This window comes from Plasmodium vinckei (genome assembly GCF_900681995.1).
Source record: "Plasmodium vinckei vinckei genome assembly, chromosome: PVVCY_12".
NCBI lineage: Eukaryota > Apicomplexa > Aconoidasida > Haemosporida > Plasmodiidae > Plasmodium > Plasmodium vinckei.
Window position 1 is genome coordinate 36,240 of NC_051304.1, and position 19,477 is coordinate 55,716.

At 26.7% G+C, this 19,477-nt stretch overlaps 4 protein-coding genes across 4 annotated transcripts; 1 reads left to right on the forward strand and 3 right to left on the reverse strand.

The window, feature by feature from the left end:
- Positions 1 to 357: 357 nt before the first annotated feature.
- PVVCY_1200100 (6-cysteine protein) lies at positions 358 to 1,647 on the reverse strand (the record flags this gene model as incomplete). Its single annotated transcript, XM_008625024.2, has 1 exon — positions 358 to 1,647. The coding sequence occupies one exon, from the start codon at positions 1,645 to 1,647 to the stop codon at positions 358 to 360; it is 1,290 nt and encodes a 429-aa protein (XP_008623246.2).
- A 1,216-nt stretch (positions 1,648 to 2,863) lies between these two features.
- Positions 2,864 to 3,650, reverse strand: PVVCY_1200110 (ATP-dependent RNA helicase DDX51, putative; the record flags this gene model as incomplete). Its single annotated transcript, XM_037634596.1, has 2 exons — positions 2,864 to 2,942; positions 3,250 to 3,650. 2 exons carry the CDS (start codon positions 3,648 to 3,650, stop codon positions 2,864 to 2,866), a joined length of 480 nt encoding a protein of 159 aa, XP_037490680.1.
- Positions 3,651 to 7,073: 3,423 nt separating this feature from the next.
- Positions 7,074 to 12,761, reverse strand: PVVCY_1200120 (Plasmodium exported protein, unknown function; the record flags this gene model as incomplete). Its single annotated transcript, XM_037634597.1, has 2 exons — positions 7,074 to 12,512; positions 12,651 to 12,761. 2 exons carry the CDS (start codon positions 12,759 to 12,761, stop codon positions 7,074 to 7,076), a joined length of 5,550 nt encoding a protein of 1,849 aa, XP_037490681.1.
- Positions 12,762 to 15,995: 3,234 nt separating this feature from the next.
- On the forward strand, positions 15,996 to 17,285 carry PVVCY_1200130 (conserved Plasmodium protein, unknown function; the record flags this gene model as incomplete). Its single annotated transcript, XM_008625027.1, has 1 exon — positions 15,996 to 17,285. One exon carries the CDS (start codon positions 15,996 to 15,998, stop codon positions 17,283 to 17,285), a length of 1,290 nt encoding a protein of 429 aa, XP_008623249.1.
- Between the last annotated feature and the right edge of the window lie 2,192 nt (positions 17,286 to 19,477).

Consider the following 19,477-nt stretch of genomic DNA (forward strand, 5'->3'; position numbering starts at 1 on the left):
ATAGTATATTCATATTTTCAAGGATGCAGAGTTATTATATATAAATTAATATAAAAAGTAAAACATATATATTATAATTTAAAGAACGAACCTTGAAACACTCCGTAAATAGTCATAATCATGGAACATATAAACTTGCCTTAGGAAAATTCATAAACCATCTCCTTATTGGGCCGTATTTTAGTAAAATTAAAAATATGAGCGATAAACAAAAAAAATATTATTACTATAGTTAGATTATTTGGTGTTCATATAAAAATTTAGAAAAAAAATTGCTTGTATCACTATATGTAAATACATAAGATGCATAACTATAAAAGACTATAAAAATTATTCACTAAAAAAAATCCATCAATATTAATTAAAAGATTTTTTAATTAAATCACTTTCTCCTGATTCTACATTTACTTGAAAAATGTAAGAATCGGTACTGTAATTTTTTGATATACATTTACATTCAAATGTATATGATTTGTTTATTAAGTGAGGCAATTTTAAGTAAAAAGTGTTTGTAGAATCGGTTATACTTCCATACGATGTGTACCCTGGAAGAATAGTTTTTAAACTTGTAACATAATTATTAACATACACACTATCGAAGCATCCATAAGGTTCTACATATCCACGTGGATCTTTTGTGCATTTAAAGCCAACAATTTCTCCTGGTTTTGCATTTATTTGACACAATTTAGTATTTGAATCTTCGCTATTTGCCAATGGGTTAGTAAAATGTTGAGTAGATTTATTATCAAAATCACACCCTTTTATTACCTTAGAAGATTTTTGAACTGTAACTTTCATTACACCATATTTTATTTTTTTGACGGGTTCAATATTATCAGGCGTAGATTTTTCTTTAGTAGTCTCAGTCGTAGATTCTTCTTTAGCAATCTCAGGCGTAGATTCTTCTCTAGGAGTCTCAGGATTTTCTTCAACAGTTTCAGTTTGGGATTGATTAATCACCTTATCGCCTTTAATCATCTTATATATGACTTTAAAAATCTTAGGTTTGGGCTTATCCTTAGGGTTTGGTTCAGATTTAGGTTTAGTTTCAGTTTCAGATTCAGGTTCAGGCTCAGGCTCAGGCTCAGGCTCAGGTTCCGTTTCAATTATAGTTTCATAACCGTTTTCTATATCTCCTTTCTCCATTAAATTTAGATATATATTTCGTTTATATAAAGCTTCTGATATAGGATTATCGAACTTCATACTTTCTCCTAATGTTATACTTCCATTATGATTACCAATTCCTTCAAATTTTGGTGGTTTCAAACTTTGTTCTGGAACATCAGTTTCTAAACGACAAAAGCAATAGAATGTAACACTTTCTGGAACTGTTGGAGGTACAACAAGAGTATTTTTATATATTATCGATCCATATAATAAGTAATCTATGTGAATTTTGGAAGATTCTAAATGGGCTTCGATGTTATTTGATGTGTTTACATTATGAAAGCATTGTGCTCCTATTTTATTTGGGCATATATATGTAATTTTATCAAGTGGTTTTGCATTAATTGTACAATATGACATATCCTGATTGTCATATAAATAATTTTTTGCCCTAAAATCGCAAACATATTCATCTGAACGGACAATCAATTGTTTTAAAAGAAAAATAAATGTGTATATTAGTAAACCTTTCATTTTGAAAAAAAATTATATAACAAAATTTTCGAATAAAACAAAAAGTCGACAAATTCAAAATAATCAGGAAATTGTCTTTTTTAATTTCGATTTTAATAAATGTTTTTTTTATATTATTATTTAAGTAAATAATTGGTTCTTTTTATTATGGTGATAATTAGTTACACCATTTTATGGAAGATCATATATAAATGTAAATAATTCAAATAAATTAAATATAAAAAAAATTACAATAAACATTAAAAAATAGCATGAAAACAATGTTTTCTATATAATAACAATTACGTTTTTAGTTTATTTATGAATTGTATATATAACCGAAAATGTAGCAACAGTAACAGTTTTATTAATTTGTAAATTAATAAAAATATTAAATAAATTTATACTCCGAATAATTATAAGTGTTTTCATTTAAAATTTTCAATTTTTATTTTGTTTTTTAAAACAATGATCACAAAAAAAAATTTACTAATATCATAGAAAAAAATTATTTTACAATTTTTTATTTATTTTCTCCTATTTTTTTTATTGTGCACATTATTTTCCTATTTCCCCCTCTCAATGCACATATATCTATATTTATAATAATATTTGTATATATGTGTGTACAAATTTACACTCATAAATAGTGTTATTATTACATCATTTTTTTCAAAAATTTCAATTAATGAAACTTTACGGAAATATGATAGATCTACATATATTAAAACAAACAAATTTAGCATCATTTTGTAGTAAATTTTTTGTTATATATCTAAAAATTACTAAATTTTTACTTTTTTATGCTTAATTTTATATTATAGTTTTTTTTGGCACCCAAATAATAAATCAAATGCATGTAACATAATAAACGCTGCACATTACTCACAAATATAGCGCGATGCTGAAGTGTCGCTTATATTACAAAAAAAAATTGTGTAATTATTTAGTAATAATATTTAAAATTATGTAAATTTAAAGAATAATTTCCAAAAATATATATACGCTTTATATAAAAATAATTTTATAAATTTTATCTTTATGCTAATAAATTGAAACTGTTTATACATTATCTACCTATTACAGTTAATGATAACAAAATAATAAATAATTGATTTTTTTAAAATATATGCACATGTTTAAACTTAAAATTTTAAATTTACAAATTCAAATTTATTAAATCATCATAATGACAAACTTTGTATTGGTTTATTATATTTATTTTTTCTACAGTTGTTCACTTTCCTGATTTCATCATAATTCTTTTTTCTGATCTTTTAATAAAATAGTATACAGTTCCTTTCCGATTGATGTATCTGTAAAACCAATTAATATAAAAAAATATATAGTATAATTAATTCTTACATGAAAAAATATAATATATAAACATTTTTAATTATCAGATGTTAATATATCCGTATATATGTGTCCACTAACAAATTGGCAAAATTAATATGTATTTCAGAAATTGTCTCATATAAGCAGGGTGTTCTTTCATTCAATTTCACTATACCTATACACACGTTGATATGCATTTATGCACGTATACATGTGATAATATGAAATCACGCTAAAAGGGATATAGTATAATAGTGTATGAAATATATGTATAAATAGCTATACTTGGAAAATCTTCCAACTCTATGCGTCAATACATTATAATGCATTGGGATATCAAAATTTACAACATAATTTAAATTCATCATATCTAAACCTCGTGCAATAAAATCCATACATATTAGTATATTTATTTTATTACTTAAAAAATCCTTTAATATCCTTTTTCTTCTTTTATGTGATAAATTACGATTATATTCATTGATTATTTTACATATACAATTAAGTAAGCTATACAATTCAATTATATACCAAGCATTGGCTCCCTTATAAGTTCTTTCACTATCTATAAGGTTCCAATAATTAAAACTCGCCATATATTTCTCTAAATGATTTTTATAAGATTCTTCCAGAGTTGTTGTATAGTTGTTTTCTAGCTTATATAACTTATTTCCTAGCCACATCATAAAAATATCAATATGCCGGTTACCATTATCTCATTCTCCTTTAAAATCCTTAGCAATTTTACCCAATATTTCGTATAATATATAAAGAGTTAGAAATGTGTTATCACTATAATTGATAAAAATATATTTGTATCTCATTGTTGATATAGTATATTGATATAAGTTGTTATCCGATACAAATATTACATTTTTTTAGCGTTAATCGTAATAAATGTAAATCAAATTGTTTATTTAAATTATAATATAAAAAAATAACTTATTATTATTATTATTAAATTTCCTAACTATATGATATTTAGTTTGTACTTATATTTTATTAATAGTATAAATGATTTCCTTATTTAGATGTGCAATGACTTTGTTTATATATAAATATTCCTAATACACAAATATATTTTAATAAATAATGTTATACTTCATATATGCATCTTTCTAAAATAAAATAAAAATGTGCAATTAAAATTAATATAACTAATTACAAATTAAAACCGGCATAGTACCTAAATGAGTTTTAAAATACGTTAATATATATGAAATGTATGTTATCCTTTTCATTCTTATTAACTATTTAATATATAAATACAAACTCCAACTTAAGTTATAAACAATAATTCAATAAAATTATTTTCCTATTATTTAAATTTGTTACTTTTATTAGTTTAACACTTCTCTTTATTTAGTGGTAATAATAAACTTTTAGAAGCAATATAAATGGGTTTACTATTCTAGTGCATATTACTACTTAGAACCATAAGCATATTATATACTACATATTTTATAATAAAACATTTATCTCAATATATAAAACTATATTTTTATTCAAATTATTAATAGAATTATAATACATCGTTTTGTAGTGCTAATATTACTATATTAAAATTATACTTAAGTATAAATTATAATAATTATTTATCTTATACCTCTTTTTAGTTTTAATAATATATATTAACGTGTTCGAATCAAATGAAATTAATGATTTTTTTGTATTTAATACTATATCTATTGTTATCATTGTTGCTTTCTTCTATATCTCTGTATAGTACAACAGATTATTTAATGCGCTTAATAAAAATAATTTAAATCAATGTATCATATTTTCCTGTTGCATAGTTTTTAAATAAAGTATTTTATAACATATATATTATTTCGTAATATCAATATAATTAAATTATTTATTTAGAATTTCTCTATATATAATAACTCAATGTAAATATTATTAGTTAAAAGGAAAATAATTATTATGTACCTTTTCGATAAAATTAATATTTAATTATATGACGTTTTCACAATAAAACAATATTTCAGTATTAGTTATTAATAATGTATTTTATTAGATTGTATATATAGGCATATAATGATAACGATATTCCATCTACCATATTATTTATAATTGCTAGAACAATTATTAGAGTAAAACATTATATGAAATTTTATTAATATACTATATTTTATTTTTTAACTATTTTAAAATATAATTTATTTATACTTCAAAATTATAAAACTTAAAATATTGTATATATCGTTCAATTTATATTGTATCATTAAAAATATTAGATGCATAAAACAGTTTTTATAAATATCGTTGTATTATTGAATCTCGATCGATATATCATGCATCTATATTTTATGACTATCTATTGTATATTGGTAATATGTTTAATTAATTTTAAAAATATACCCATTAACCTGAGGTTATATTATATTGTAAACAATTGTTCCTATTGAACCATCTTATAATGAATACCTCCTCATATATAATGCTATTATTACAGTTCAGTTGGCATAATATAATTTAAATTAAAGTAATTTTGATACAAATAATAAGATTTACTAAATAAAACCTTTAATCAAATAAACCAATATGTTGTATTATGTGTAATTCAATATAGTCCCTGATCAACAAGTTTTATATAATAGATAATTATGATACAGAACAATACGGTTTCATATATAACCAGCATCTATATTAATGTGTGCAATATACATATTTTACTTTAATTATATTGAATAAATATTAGCACTCAATTATATATATTATAATTTATGAAAATATATGATATGTGACCCCTTTCGTATTAATAACTAAACCCCTTTTTTGGTTGCATATTTGGACTTTTGAACTTCATCTCATGATTAAGCATATGTGATGGCACATATATTTAATCGGCACTTACAAACCAATAAATATTATCAAATTATAAACAACTTAATAAAAATAAAACCTTACCAAAGATTTAGATTCCATAAAACAAAACTATAACCCTGATCCAAAATACGTGTTCCCCAAAACGGAACTCTAAACCCTGAACCCTGGAAAGGAAATCAATAAAAACATATAAACCGTTTCTATTAATATAAATAATCATTTTAATAGAAATGTAAAAAATAATAGTATTATAATGGAGATTTAAATACGTTCGTATATAATACAATGTATTTTGTTACTAATATACACAATTTAGTAGAGTCACAAATATAATGATTAACATTTCTGTTAATAGTTCTTACATATGATTAATCAAAAATCCCGACATTAAATTTTAATTATATATGTTGTTTAAATTTAAAGAGGAAATATAATATAAATATTACACTTCGTAATTATCCCATCCTTATAGAAGCTTTTCATATTAATTCTGATTATCCATTTCATGCATCAGTTTCTGTTTCATCTAGAAGTTAAAGAAAGGGATTTTAATATATATTTTTTTCATTATAGTTTTTAGTATATATATAATATATATTTAAAGAACCTTTTATTTATATTATAATATTATTTAATAATATTGTATATATCAATCATATTAATAATAGTAAAATTCAATTTCTTTTGAACATTAATTACAAATTTTTAAGTAAAATTTATTTTATGCCAGAAACTATTTTTTACTAATTAAAAAGCTATTTTATGGCACTAAACATACCTATAATGAATAGAAGAAACATAAAACAAAAAAACATAAACAAATCCATGCATGAATACATAATTGTCTTTAAAATATATGAAACACGATTAGCATTGCCATACATTTATAAATGTAATATTAAATCGCCATATTACATTATAAATTGCAATAATTAAAAAAATAGACACGCCAAATTATTATATAGCATTACATACAAATAATTTTATTAGGATCAACCCAATAAAATATTTGTAAGTTGCCGAAAAATTATTAAAGTAATATAAATTTATTATTAATAACTTGGTTTAAAAAATAATATTAAAAACTCATAACATATAGATTTTTTATGCTATAATGTTATTTTTATGAATAATAATCTTCCATGTTTTAAAGAATAGGCAAATATGTTTTTTCGTTAAAATTTTTGTTTTTTTATGCGATTTTCATTGTTATTTTCTGTATATATTATCCAATTAAATCATTTTAAAGCTTATTATATTGTTTTATTATGATAGGGTTATTTTCGTTTATTTTTTTTATTTGAAGCATTTTTATTTGGGACTTGTTTTGCAGCGTTTTTATTTGGGACTTGTTTTGCAGCATTTTTATTTGGGACTTGTTTTGCAGCATTTTTATTTGGGACTTGTTTTGCAGCATTTTTATTTGGGACTTGTTTCGCATCATTTTTATTTGGGACTTGTTTTGCAGCATTTTTATTTGGGACTTGTTTTGCAGCATTTTTATTTGGGACTTGTTTTGCAGCATTTTTATTTGGGACTTGTTTCGCATCATTTTTATTTGGGACTTGTTTTGCAGCATTTTTATTTGAAGCTCGTTGTGCAACTGGTCTATCTGGAACAGTAACACGTGGAACGCGTTGTGCAACTGGCCTATTCGGAACAGTAATGAGTGGGACTTTTTGGTTTTTAGTTTGTTGTTTTGGAACTTGCTGTTTTGGAACTTGTTGTTTTGGAACTTGTTGTTTTGGAACTTGTTGTTTTGGAACTTGTTGACCAGGAATTTGCTGTCTTTGAACTTGTTGACCAGGAATTTGCTGTCTTTGAACTTGTTGACCAGGAATTTGCTGTCTTTGAACTTGTTGACCAGGAATTTGTTGTCTTTGAACTTGTTGGCCTGGGAGTTGTCTTTGAACTTGTTGGCCTGGGAGTTGTCTTTGGACTTGTTGGCCTGGAAGTTGTCTTTGGACTTGTTGGCCTGGGAGTTGTCTTTGAACTTGTTGGCCTGGGAATTGTCTTTGAACTTGTTGGCCTGGGAGTTGTCTTTGGACTTGTTGGCCTGGAAGTTGTCTTTGGACTTGTTGGCCTGGGAATTGTCTTTGGACTTGTTGGCCTGGGAATTGTCTTTGAACTTGTTGGCCTGGGAGTTGTCTTTGGACTTGTTGGCCTGGGAATTGTCTTTGAACTTGTTGGCCTGGGAGTTGTCTTTGGACTTGTTGGCCTGGAAGTTGTCTTTGGACTTGTTGTCCTGGGAGTTGTTGTCTTTGAACTTGTTGGCCTGGGAGTTGTCTTTGAACTTGTTGGCCTGGGAATTGTCTTTGAACTTGTTGGCCTGGGAGTTGTTGTCTTTGAACTTGTTGGCCTGGAAGTTGTCTTTGGACTTGTTGGCCTGGGAGTTGTCTTTGGACTTGTTGGCCTGGGAGTTGTCTTTGAACTTGTTGGCCTGGGAATTGTCTTTGAACTTGTTGGCCTGGGAGTTGTCTTTGAACTTGTTGACCAGGAATTTGCTGTCTTTGAACTTGTTGTCCTGGGAGTTGTCTTTGGACTTGTTGGCCTGGGAATTGTCTTTGGACTTGTTGACCAGGAATTTGTTGACCTGGGATTTGTTGTCTTAGAGCTTGTTGACCAGGAATTTGCTGTCTTTGGACTTGTTGAACTGGGATTTGTTGACCAGGAATTTGCTGTCTTTGAACTTGTTGAACTGGGATTTGTTGGCCTGGGAATTGTCTTTGAACTTGTTGACCAGGAATTTGCTGTCTTTGGACTTGTTGACCTGGAATTTGTTGTCTTTGGACTTGTTGTCCTGGAACTTGTTGACCTGGAACTTGTTGGCCTGGGAGTTGTTGTCTTTGGACTTGTTGACCAGGAATTTGTTGTCTTTGAACTTGTTGGCCTGGGAGTTGTCTTTGAACTTGTTGACCTGGAATTTGTTGGCCTGGGAGTTGTTGTCTTTGGACTTGTTGACCTGGGAGTTGTTGTCTTTGGACTTGTTGACCAGGAATTTGCTGTCTTTGGACTTGTTGACCTGGAATTTGCTGTCTTTGGACTTGTTGACCTGGAATTTGCTGTCTTTGGACTTGTTGACCTGGAATTTGTTGTCTTTGAACTTGTTGACCTGGAATTTGTTGTCTTTGAACTTGTTGGCCTGGGAATTGTCTTTGAACTTGTTGACCTGGGAGTTGTTGTCTTTGGACTTGTTGACCAGGAATTTGTTGTCTTTGAACTTGTTGGCCTGGAACTTGTTGACCTGGAATTTGCTGTCTTTGGACTTGTTGACCTGGAATTTGTTGTCTTTGGACTTGTTGTCCTGGAACTTGTTGACCTGGAACTTGTTGGCCTGGGAGTTGTTGTCTTTGGACTTGTTGACCAGGAATTTGTTGTCTTTGAACTTGTTGGCCTGGGAGTTGTCTTTGAACTTGTTGACCTGGAATTTGTTGGCCTGGGAGTTGTTGTCTTTGGACTTGTTGACCTGGGAGTTGTTGTCTTTGGACTTGTTGACCAGGAATTTGCTGTCTTTGGACTTGTTGACCTGGAATTTGCTGTCTTTGGACTTGTTGACCTGGAATTTGCTGTCTTTGGACTTGTTGACCTGGAATTTGTTGTCTTTGAACTTGTTGACCTGGAATTTGTTGTCTTTGAACTTGTTGGCCTGGGAATTGTCTTTGAACTTGTTGACCTGGGAGTTGTTGTCTTTGGACTTGTTGACCAGGAATTTGTTGTCTTTGAACTTGTTGACCTGGAATTTGTTGTCTTTGGACTTGTTGACCAGGAATTTGTTGTCTTTGAACTTGTTGGCCTGGAACTTGTTGACCTGGAATTTGCTGTCTTTGGACTTGTTGACCTGGAATTTGTTGTCTTTGGACTTGTTGTCCTGGAACTTGTTGACCTGGAACTTGTTGGCCTGGGAGTTGTTGTCTTTGGACTTGTTGACCAGGAATTTGTTGTCTTTGAACTTGTTGGCCTGGGAGTTGTCTTTGAACTTGTTGACCTGGAATTTGTTGACCTGGGACTTGTTGACCTGGGAGTTGTTGGCCTGGGAGTTGTTGTCTTTGGACTTGTTGACCAGGAATTTGTTGTCTTTGAACTTGTTGGCCTGGGAGTTGTCTTTGAACTTGTTGACCTGGAATTTGTTGACCTGGGACTTGTTGACCTGGGAGTTGTTGGCCTGGGAGTTGTTGTCTTTGGACTTGTTGACCTGGGAGTTGTTGGCCTGGGAGTTGTTGTCTTTGGACTTGTTGACCTGGGAGTTGTTGTCTTTGGACTTGTTGACCAGGAATTTGTTGTCTTTGAACTTGTTGGCCTGGAACTTGTTGACCTGGAATTTGCTGTCTTTGGACTTGTTGACCTGGAATTTGCTGTCTTTGGACTTGTTGACCTGGAATTTGTTGTCTTTGGACTTGTTGTCCTGGAACTTGTTGACCTGGAACTTGTTGGCCTGGGAGTTGTTGTCTTTGGACTTGTTGACCAGGAATTTGTTGTCTTTGAACTTGTTGGCCTGGGAGTTGTCTTTGAACTTGTTGACCAGGAATTTGTTGTCTTTGAACTTGTTGGCCTGGAACTTGTTGACCTGGAATTTGTTGTCTTTGGACTTGTTGACCTGGAATTTGCTGTCTTTGAACTTGTTGACCAGGAATTTGCTGTCTTTGGACTTGTTGACCTGGGACTTGTTGTCCTGGGAGTTGTTGTCTTTGGACTTGTTGACCTGGGACTTGTTGGCCTGGAATTTGTTGTCTTTGAACTTGTTGGCCTGGGACTTGTTGTCTTTGAACTTGTTGACCTGGGACTTGTTGTCTTTGGACTTGTTGGCCTGGGAGTTGTCTTTGAACTTGTTGGCCTGGAATTTGTTGTCTTTGGACTTGTTGTCCTGGAACTTGTTGGCCTGGGAGTTGTTGTCTTTGGACTTGTTGACCAGGAATTTGTTGTCTTTGAACTTGTTGGCCTGGAACTTGTTGTCTTTGAACTTGTTGACCAGGAATTTGTTGTCTTTGAACTTGTTGGCCTGGAACTTGTTGACCTGGAATTTGTTGTCTTTGAACTTGTTGACCAGGAATTTGTTGTCTTTGAACTTGTTGGCCTGGGACTTGTTGACCTGGAATTTGCTGTCTTTGGACTTGTTGACCTGGGACTTGTTGACCTGGGACTTGTTGGCCTGGAACTTGTTGACCTGGAATTTGTTGTCTTTGGACTTGTTGACCTGGAATTTGCTGTCTTTGAACTTGTTGACCAGGAATTTGCTGTCTTTGGACTTGTTGACCTGGGACTTGTTGACCTGGAATTTGCTGTCTTTGAACTTGTTGACCAGGAATTTGCTGTCTTTGGACTTGTTGACCTGGAATTTGTTGTCCTGGAGTTTGTTGTTTAACTTTTTGCTCTGGAATTTGTTGAGCTGGAGCTTGTTGGCCTGGAATTTGTTGTCTTTGAACTTGTTGTCCTGGAGTTTGTTGTCTTTGAACTTGTTGACCTGGAACTTGTTGTCCTGGAGTTTGTTGTTTAACTTTTTGCTCTGGAATTTGTTGAGCTGGAGCTTGTTGATCTTCCGTAGGTTTATTTGGAATTTTGTTGCTTGCGGCAGATTGCCCTGTTGTTTCTTTATTTAAAATTTTCCCATTTGAATGCCCTGTAACATTAGTTCCATCTTTTCTATGATTATCATCATTTGGTTTTTTCACATCAACATAATAAGTTTCTGTAATTTGAGGTATATCATCTTCAGACTCATCATTAGATGGTCTAAAATTCAATATTATAGTAGTTTTTTCTTTATAAGTTGTTTTTGTTGGATACTCCTGATTATTAGAATCTGCAACGTTTTTGTTTTCTGTATTTTTTATTCCATCATTTTCTGTATCCTTTAATTCGTATTGATGTTGTTTTTTAAAAATTGGGACATCTTCAGATTCGTCTTCGGTATCACTTGAATCTATTTCGGTAATAAAAGGGATATCATCGCCATATTTTTTGTAAAAATATTCATAAAGCGATTCATTTTCATCTTCGAAAACACCGTGATTTTTATCATAATCAGATTTTGAGTCTTCTGTCTTCGCTAAACTTGAATTACGATCATTTGTTGCTGAATCATTTTTATCAGAATAATATTGTGAATATATTTCATTAGCGTGTGTATCATCATGAATATCTTTAGATTTCTTTTCTTCAGGTAAATTATTAGTAGAATCGATTTTCTCAGATAAATATTTTCCTACTTCCTTAATTTGTGATCCATAGGAATCCATATAATTCGATAAAAGATCTTTTATTCCTGAAAATTGTATTTCACATGTATTTCTAAAAGAATCCATATTTTTTTTTACTTCTTCTAGTGCTGATCCATAAGCTTTCATATCTGATACATAATTACTAAAACTCAATAAACTATTATGAACATCTAGTAGGCCTTGATTACGTTTTTCAATAGGGGCGAGCGCTTTATTTCTTAGTTCTAAAAATTTATTTTCAGGGTTTTCATTGTCATTAATAACATTGGGATATATCTTTTTCATAAAATCTAATTTGCGTTCATTAATTCGTCCTTTAGTTTTAGGTTTTGACTTATAGAATAAATCGAGGGGATCTTGATAATATCGAATAAGCATAGTATCATTATTATTACTGTCTTGTGCCTCATCTTCAAAAATCGATGCTAATATTCTTATCCTTCGTAAATCGAATTTATTTTTTATTGCGATGTCACCATTGTGTAATGTAACAGGAATGTCCTAGAAAGGTAAAAGAAAATTATTATTTTTTATTAATACTAATCGAAATAAAGAAACACCAAATAAACAAGCAACAATACATGTATTAAATGTAAATGCCTTATTGCGTATTTTTGAGATTTTGCATTTTTATATTACATTAGTAAAATGTGCTAATATCCATATGAAAGTTAAGTTTAACACTAAAATTTTTATAGTCAATATTTTGTTAATCCCACGCTCGGATTCCATTCCCTTTTTGGCCCCCATCGGGTAAATATTAAAGATATATAAATATTATATTTTTCAAATGGTGAGATATATAATTTTAGAATTTAATAATCATTTTATATTAATTTTAAAAGGCATTCATTGCTTTATATAAAAAACGTAAATTAGTATATGCACACATAAATATGACATAAATAAATTTATTCAAATAAATTTAAACTGAATTAATGGATATATTAAATTTTGATAAACTAAACATAATATAGTATTGCATTATGTTAAGAATTTATAATTCATAAAATTATGTATAATTTCAACCGAAATACAAACACATAAAATTTATATACTAAAAATTAATGGTTAATAACTATAAGATAATATTCAATAATCAAAAGTAATTACAATGATCTTAGACAACTCGTATTATTTCTAAAAAATTTAAATTCACATATCCTAAACAATATGCATTAACACATTTAATAATAAAAGAATACCAATTATTATGAAATATGTTAATATTAAATGAATTATTTTTATTTTAATCATTAATATATTGTTTGCTTTTCATGCATAACAAATGTAATGAAAATATTAGTAATCGAAAAAAATGTTTATAAAAAAACATACATACACATTTTTATGTATTTTAAATATTTTTTTGTAAAAATATAAAATGTGTATTTTTTTAAATTTCACAACAATAAATGTGTAAAATAAAAATTATATTTATTATTATTTTAAAATAAATTTTATTACATTAGATACTTTAAATTCGTATATCTTTAATTACCAAAAATAATTTGAACCGCTTCTATGCACTAAAAAACACATCTCAATTTTGGATAATATATTTTTTTGTATTTATTTAAATTTTTTATAATACATTCTTTTTTTTGCTATAAGGATATAATATTATTTAAAATATTTTTATTGTTATATTTTTTATTTTAGTTACCTTTATAATAAAATAAGTGTGTAATTGTTCTATCACCAAAATATGGGTTTTTTATTAAATTGAATTATAGATCCATTTTTTTTCTGAGTCAAATGGCTTAATTACGACACTAACAATTAAAATAAGACCATAATATATGGATTAGTAACATGCACACCTTTAAAATACTACGTATGAACTATTTTGGTAAACATTATTATTTTTGAAAACATATATTCATAAGATAATATTTTTTTTCCAATTTATTGAATTATAACATAATAATCTAAAACTATGCATTTATGTCTTTATAAAAAAAATATCTTACACTTTCATAATAATAAAACAAAGTATTTTTTTTGTATCACCTTTTTCTTATTCACATTTTTTGTATTTTTTTATCATGTTCGACTTCCTATTGATCAATTATTTTATTTATTAATTTACTTTAATACTTAATTTTATAAGGATTAGGAAATTATAGCCAAAATAATAAACAAATTTTTATTTATAAAAAATTCACCTGATAAGTTAAAATGTGGTCCCTTTTAAAAGAATCAAAATTTGGCTAATAATGATTTTCAATATGATAAATATTTTAAATAAAAATAATACAATATTTATAAAAAATAATAATATAAGAAACAATTTTGTATAAAAAAATTGGCATTAAGTAAATCTTAAGATATACATTCAAAGAATCAAATGATTTATATAATTAAATACTTATATCAACTAAATATATAATTATAAAAGATGCAATGTAATAGTACATACATCTGTTAGCTATGAATTTAAGTATATGAAAAGCCCTAGGGAAAAATATCATATAATATTTTACACATTTTTAAACACTATTAAAAAATTCTCCAATCGAATTATTCAAATAGAAACAAGAGAATAATATTATAAATAGTATGCACATTTATAAACAATTACATGCGTACTATTATCCATATGAAAATACTAATATAAATAGTTTAATATATCCAATATTCCAAAGAATATACGATACAATAATATATTGTATGCATATTATATTTGAGCGATATGCAGAGAAAGACATACATCACACTATATAACACTCATGTAAATAATAATAGTGTGACAAAATAATAATTTTTTTTAAAAACATGGCAAATATTCGTTAATACTTACTTTAATACATTTTTTCATTCCTTTTCATGAAGGATTTAAGCATAAAATACTTAAAAGTAAATGATAAATATATTTTCATAATAGATGAATGCTTATTTGTCAAATACCAGACATTTATTATGATGCAATTATAATCTTATATTAATTGTCAATATTTGTATTTTATTTGGTTTTTAATATAAAATATAAAGCAAAACCAATAATAGAGAATATTATAGAATTTAATGAAGTCGAAAAAAAAATTAAACTGAAAAATATTCTTAGAAAATAAAATGTTGTCCATGCTTGTATTCTCAAAAATGTGTAAATTAATATTTATGTTAACCATCATCTTTATGTATATATTTTTTTTCGCTGTGTAAATGGTCCGGTATTTTATGGTTATTATTTTTAGTGGTATCTCCCTTTTCCACATTGTGCTAATTAAATAAAATTAGATACAATTTGAAGGAATTAAAAGATTTAATTTATAATTCCATGAAACTGCATAAGACAAATGAAAGCCAGCTCCATGTTTTTACACGAATAATTAGTTGAAGGTTTTTTTCATTGAACAACAATAAATATATATTATTTATACACACGTAAACAAATGACAATAAATATCCTCTGAATAATACCATAATTTTGTATAAATACGTCTTTTCTATTTTTTATGTATACCCGTCTATGAATATTATGTTAAAATTTTGATATTATTTTGAAAGAAACCAAATTCATAGTTGTATATTATTAATGCTTGTTTTTTGTAACATATTTATTATATTTGATTTCAATAAACAAACAAATACATATTTTTACGCTATTTTCAAAAAATAGTATATATAGCCATTAATTATAATATTATTCCAAACAGTTTTCAAAATACCCCAATTTTCATATATTTATATATATCTCAAAATCATCATTTGAGAACAATACTACTTTCCTATTTCGCTACTTTTTGGCTAGATTTTTTTATATTATAATTTTTTTTTTTTTTTTTGGCTATTTAAAAATTTTTGAATATATCCACAAATTTTACAACATCATCCAAATATTATTTGTTCTCCATATTCAATAAATATATTATATTTTTCCTCGGTACTTTATTTTACACCACATTAAAAGATCCTTACTTAATATGCAACATATAGTATTTATTCATTTACATATATTTTTATACCAAATAATTCTCATAAATGTTTAATTTTTTTTTTTTTCTTTCAACAATATATTTACTCTTTGGTACCCGAGTTGTCAACGTAAAGGCCCAAAGCGAAGGTATTATAAAAACTAAGACCATAGAGATTAGTTACGATGAAAATTCAAGACATTTGTACATCGATAGCATTAATAAGGAAAATTGCAATAAACAAAAATATTATATAAATGAGCAATGTAAAATAGATAATCTCGTGGAAAATTATGCTGAAAATGCGATCAGCCCATGTTTAAACGGCGACGAATGCTCTGATATATTGACATATATATATGAAAATAATGGAATACATATAGTTCAAGAAAAAGATTATTCCAAATTCCCTTTTTATGATAATTTAAGCAATGAAACAATGGAATGCAATAAAATAGTATATTTAAATAAAAATATAAAATGTGCATGCTGTATAGAAAATCGAAACAATGGTATCAAAGAAAACACAGAAGAACCAATCATAGATTTAGAAAAAATAAAAATTGACAATCTCTATAATTTCAAAGAATGCAAATGCGTATTAAATTATCAATTAAAAAAAAATGAAATTATTAACCCTAATAAATGCGATAACTTTAATTGTACAGGAGGGTTTTGTACCCTTCAATTAAATGGACAGCCTTATTGTTCTTGTTTTGAAAATTATTATTTTGATAAAAAACTTAATTCATGCATAAAACATGAAAAACAAATTCAAAAGTGTGATGATGATTCTACACCAAAAATTTTACTACATGATCCCGAAAACGATCCCCAAATTTTTGACCAGGCCAAAGATGCAGACAATTACGAATCTACTGACCAATCTGAAGATGCATTAACAAATAATGATACCAATGTTTTAACGCCAGATCATTTAAATAAAACACTACAAAATCCAAATATTCAGAATCCCCAAGAAGATAGCTTAACAGATGAAACTTCCCAATGTAAAAAAATAGACGAGGATAATGAGAATAATACAAAGGAAAACATTTGCCTTAGATTAGAATGCTTTATTGATTCAAACAAACCTGAATGCGCTTGTTTAAATAAAAATGGAAATAAAATATCAAATAATATATTCGATGTTTCAAATATATCTGTCTGTACACTTAATAATATCAATTGTGATTATGGTATATGTAATAATATATTAAATAAAAATGAACTTGGATGTATTTGTGATAAAAATTACAAATATAATTATTCATTAAAAACGTGCATCAGTTCCTCTAAAATGCATATTTTAAACTTTATAATTTTATTTATATTGTTTTTATTATCCTTTATATAATGTGAATTTCAAAAATTCCTGTATAACCATTGTTTAGCCATTTTAACATACACTAGAAGTGTGCCTTATCATCTTTTATTTCGAGATATCCGCGCAATAATATGTATGCAGTATCTTTTTAAACCCACAAGAATATCCTTACATTTATTAAATTATTTTATAAAATAGAAGAATATGCGTTTAAATACGAAATATTTATATTATATATATGTGTTATGCACCAATTTGTATGATCTTAAACAGATGGCATTTATTCCTTTAATTTGAGGAGTTGCCGTACTTATATGCGTACCAATTTTATTACAACTGTATGTATTATATATTTATAGTTTTGCAATAATTAATTTTTTTAAATAAAATATTCCTTTTTATAATGTAAAATTCGCTATATAAATAGGAGAACATAAAGTTCCTAATGAGTGTCGAATTCGCGAATTTTACAAACATGAAATGGAATGCATATCATTAGAAACTAATATTTTCAATAATTGAAATATCAAATTTTGTTTTATCAAGTATTCCAATGGACAGTACAATACAGGTCATTGAATATACTCACACGTTCCTTTACATATATAATTAGCAATTTAATAATTGGTGAGTAATTCAAGCATATAACCGTATGCTATTATTTTTATTGTTATATGAAATAATATTTCTTGTAAGCCATTTTAATACTTTTAACAAGTACTGTTATGACAAATTAAAATCATAACAAAACCAAAAATTTTTAGCATACGTTTTTTTAAGTATTACATTAATGTGTTCCTTAATATTAACTTGTATGCACTGAGTATTGTATTTTCGAATTCAGTTGTTATATCAATATATTTATGTTATATTCCTTTTTGTTCGATGCTTAACATTTTTTTTATTTAATGTGTGTGGATAAAAATAATGAATCATAATCGTTCTGGAATATCTTTCACACGAATTTCTGCATTATGCATATTGATTTATAATAATTAAAAATCGCTGAAAACACAAAAATACAGAAGAAACAACTATTTTTTCCTTCACATTAATGTATTGAATAAAATTGCCAAATTGTCTTTGCTATATTTCTTTATTACTTTTTAAATACTGAATTACTCAATTTAAAATCATTAAATGCCAATTAAAAAACATAATAACATGAGACAAAGATAATTTTCTTTTTATATACAAAATTTAATTGCAAAATAAAATAAATCATTCTCGAATTTGGTGCCCCTTTATTATTATTTATTTTTAATGTATTTTTTGTAATAAAATATATTATAGCTATAATTTGTTAATGTTAATCCAATAAAAATACAAACAACCACACACCGTTTTGTAGCCATTGGTTATATGCAAATATTTGTATTACTAAAAAAATATATAGTTCCTAAATAATCCTTTCAAAAACAAGTAATTTGAGTTTATAATATAGCCGCCAAAACGAGTTAAACTATATGCCATTATAAAATAAATAAGTTAGTATATATTTATTTTATATTTCATGTAGAAATTGATATTACATATATATAATTAATTGATAAATCCATCCCACACCAAAGTATTTTTAAATTAACAAATTGATAATTTAATCAAAAGAAAAAAATATAATCAATTTATTAAGGAGAGCAAGCTATTTTTTTTAATAACAATCCATTTATAATTTTCCTTTTAATTTATTCAATAATTAAATATAATTTGTATTTTTTTATATAACCTCAATAAAATATATTTTTGAAAATTATTTTATTAAGGGGGGCTCTCTTTTTTCGTTGTTCGCTTTTCCATAATAACATAATATTTTAGATAAAAATTGTATAATTTTTTATTTATATCGCAAAGTGCATAAGTAAAGCTTATGTGGTATTTTTTTGTTATGATAGCATGATGCTTGAAATTATAATAATGTAGCCTTTATTAAACATTTGAATAGAACGCACATTTTTACATATCAACTTATGTATATAAAAAATATAAATATATGTTATTTATATAACGAACATAATGTATAGTTATAGTTACATAAATAGCTTATTTATAAATATTTTTTAAACTACTTTTTTTGTTCAATCTTTAAAAAAAGCAAACAAAAAACGTTTATTATTTAATTAACTCCTTATATTACTATAAATTATTTATTTTGGCATATTACATCTTTTTTATTATATTATATATTTTACCTTATGTTTTTTTGGTAAATTGTAAAATCTTGT